Below are 2,977 nucleotides of genomic sequence, written 5' to 3'. Positions count from 1 at the left end.
TGCTGCATCCCAAAGATTTTGAACGGTTGTATCTTCATTCTCATTAGTTTCCGTGAATCTTTTTAATTCTTCTTTAATTTCCTGGTTGACCCTTTCATCTTTTAGCAGGATGGTCCTTAACCTCCACGTGTTTGAGGTCCTTCCAAACTTCTTGTTGTGATTTAGTTCTAATTTCAAGGCATTATGGTCTGAGAATATACAGGGGACTATCCCGATCTTTTGGTATCGGTTCAGACCCGATTTGTGACCCAGTATGTGGTCTATTCTGGAGAAAGTTCCATGTGCACTTGAGAAGAATGTGTATTCAGTTGAGTTTGGATGTAAAGTTCTGTAGATATCTGTGAAATCCATCTGGTCCAGTGTATCATTTAAAGCTCTCGTTTCTTTGGAGATGTTGTGCTCAGAAGACCTATCGAGGGTAGAATACACAGATGTTTTATGTAGTTGTCTAGTTGTTTCTTTTTGCCATATGCAGGAAAATTAGTCCAAATTAACTCTTGATTCTTACTGGAAGCAGAAGTTAAATATTATTCTCTACAATATTTTTCATAGATTCCTATAGAGATGATCAAATCATCAGAGTTCTTCTCCAGTTGCTCAGCAGGGTGGGGATTTTTGCCCTGCTGCCCAGGCACTTTCGGAGTCAGAGAATGTTGAAATTGCAGAGAGTTCCTACAGAGGACAGAGCAGACGCACCATGGACAGGTCCAATCATACCTCTCCTGTGATGGGCTTTATTCTCCTGGGCCTCTCAGCCCACCCGAAACTGGAGAAAACCTTCTTTGTGCTCATCCTCGTGATGTACCTCATAATCCTGTTGGGCAATGGGGTCCTCATCCTGGTGACCATTCTTGATTCCCACCTGCACACACCCATGTACTTCTTCCTGGGGAACCTCTCCTTCCTGGACATCTGCTACACAACCTCTTCAGTCCCCCTTATTCTTAACAGCTTCCTGATCCCCAGGAAAACCATACCCTTCTCAGCCTGTGTCATGCAGATGTTTCTCTCCTTTGCCATGGGAGCCACGGAGTGTGTGCTTCTGGGCATGATGGCATTTGATCGCTATGTGGCCATCTGTAACCCGCTTAGGTACCCTGTGGTCATGAGCAAGGCTGCCTATGTGCCCATGGCTGCCAGCTCCTGGGCAGCTGGTATCACCAACTCTGTAGTCCAGACATCCCAGGCTATGAGGCTTCCCTTCTGTGGGGACAATGTCATCAATCACTTCACCTGTGAGATCCTGGCTGTGCTGAAGTTGGCCTGTGCTGACATTTCTATCAACGTGATTAGCATGGTTGTGGCTAATGTGATCTTCCTGGGGGTCCCAGTTGTGTTCATTTTTGTCTCCTATGTGTTCATCATTGCTACCATCCTGAGGATCCCCTCAGCTGAGGGGAGGAAAAAGGCCTTCTCCACCTGCTCTGCCCACCTCACCGTAGTGGTTGTCTTCTATGGGACCATCCTCTTCATGTATGGGAAGCCCAAATCCAAGGACCCCCAGGGGGCAGACAAGCAGGACATTTCAGACAAGCTCACCTCCCTCTTTTATGGGGTGGTGACCCCCATGCTCAACCCCATCATCTACAGCCTGAGGAACAAGGACGTGAAGGCTGCTATGAAGAACCTGGTATGTCAATAATACCTAAGTGAGTGACTATCAAAGATTTCCAGACTGCCAGAATGCAAGAGCTCCAAACTCCTCATTGTACTCGTGGGGAAATGGTAATGTAAAGTAGAGAAGGGAGTTTCCTAAGGTCCATGTTGTAGACCATGTGACTAAGACTAAAAAGTAAACTGGTTCTCTATCCACCCATCCATTGTTCCATAGTTAATGGAAGCTTTGTCTATGCACCTAGAACAAAAGAGCCTTCACATTGCCAGAAATGTTGACTGGTTGTTGGCTTTGTGCACAACCACAGTGACATCATATCACAGCTATTTTATGCTAGCAAAATCCTAGATTCTCTGCCACTGGAAGCTGGTGCATGTCTGTGAATCCTCATTGGTATGTTCAAAATTAAGAGACAACACACTGATAGTACCATGGCAAGAATTCACCTTTAAGTCTTAATACCAGGAAGAGAGAACTCTTACCTTGAGTGTGGAACTCTTTGATGAAGCACAGAGAGATATTTGCACTCTCTTCTGCATACCCCAGCTCCAATCATGCACTGATACAGTTCTGCATGGCTGGGAGGCAGCAGCTCTCAATCTCTTGTTCCCCACACAAACTACATGACTCACAGCATCAAACACTCCCATGGGGGTGCCCAGACAATAAGGAAGTCCAAAAATGTTTTGGAGAAAGCAAAAGGTTATAATAATCCTCAATTGCACAGCTATCATCAACCATTAGTAAGAGTTGGCACAGGTGTGTGGTATGATGGGGGGGCTGCAGGTTTGGACTCTCGGGTAGCAGCCATAATCACCTGGAGGTTGAAGGTATACTGTGTGAGAGACATTTCACTGCACAATTGAGAGAATTCCACTTAACCTGGTTTGAGAATAATGTGGATTTATCCAGAAGTAGGGCCAATATCAGGCAAAGTTCATCAGGCTCTAGTTTCTTTGCTCTGAGATTCTGTTGACTCTTTACTCTTCCAAGTATCAGGTTTGTTCTCAGGATGACTCTTCTCATGGTCACAGGATGGCTGTTGTAGACCTGGACCTGCAGTTTCCCCATTCACTCATGGGATAGAAACCACTGGTTCCTACAACCAGAGAACAAGTGTCCTGAGGTTTGCTCTGACTGTACTGATTGATCAATGCAAACTGCAAACCAATCACAGTGGCAGGTGAGATGATTATGCAGGTTGGCTTGGACCAACAGGACCCTCCTCTGAAACATAAAGTGGGGTCAAGTCTAACCTGTCTATAGCTGCTATACAGAAGAAAATCTGGAGTCACTAAGAAAGTGGTAGAGGGGCAATGGACCCTAGAAGGGCAGCCAACAAATGTCCACCATTTTCTGGGC

At 45.6% G+C, this 2,977-nt stretch overlaps 1 protein-coding gene across 1 annotated transcript; it reads left to right on the top strand.

Annotated features, from left to right (window-relative positions):
- The first annotated feature begins 697 nt into the window (after positions 1-697).
- On the top strand, positions 698-1,642 carry LOC112930852 (olfactory receptor 13C7-like). The gene has a single exon (XM_026013288.2). It carries the CDS (start codon positions 698-700, stop codon positions 1,640-1,642), a length of 945 nt encoding a protein of 314 aa, XP_025869073.1.
- Positions 1,643-2,977: the final 1,335 nt, after the last annotated feature.

This window comes from Vulpes vulpes, chromosome 12, assembly GCF_048418805.1.
Source record: "Vulpes vulpes isolate BD-2025 chromosome 12, VulVul3, whole genome shotgun sequence".
Lineage (NCBI taxonomy): Eukaryota > Metazoa > Chordata > Mammalia > Carnivora > Canidae > Vulpes > Vulpes vulpes.
This window is presented reverse-complemented; position numbering and strand designations above follow the sequence as displayed.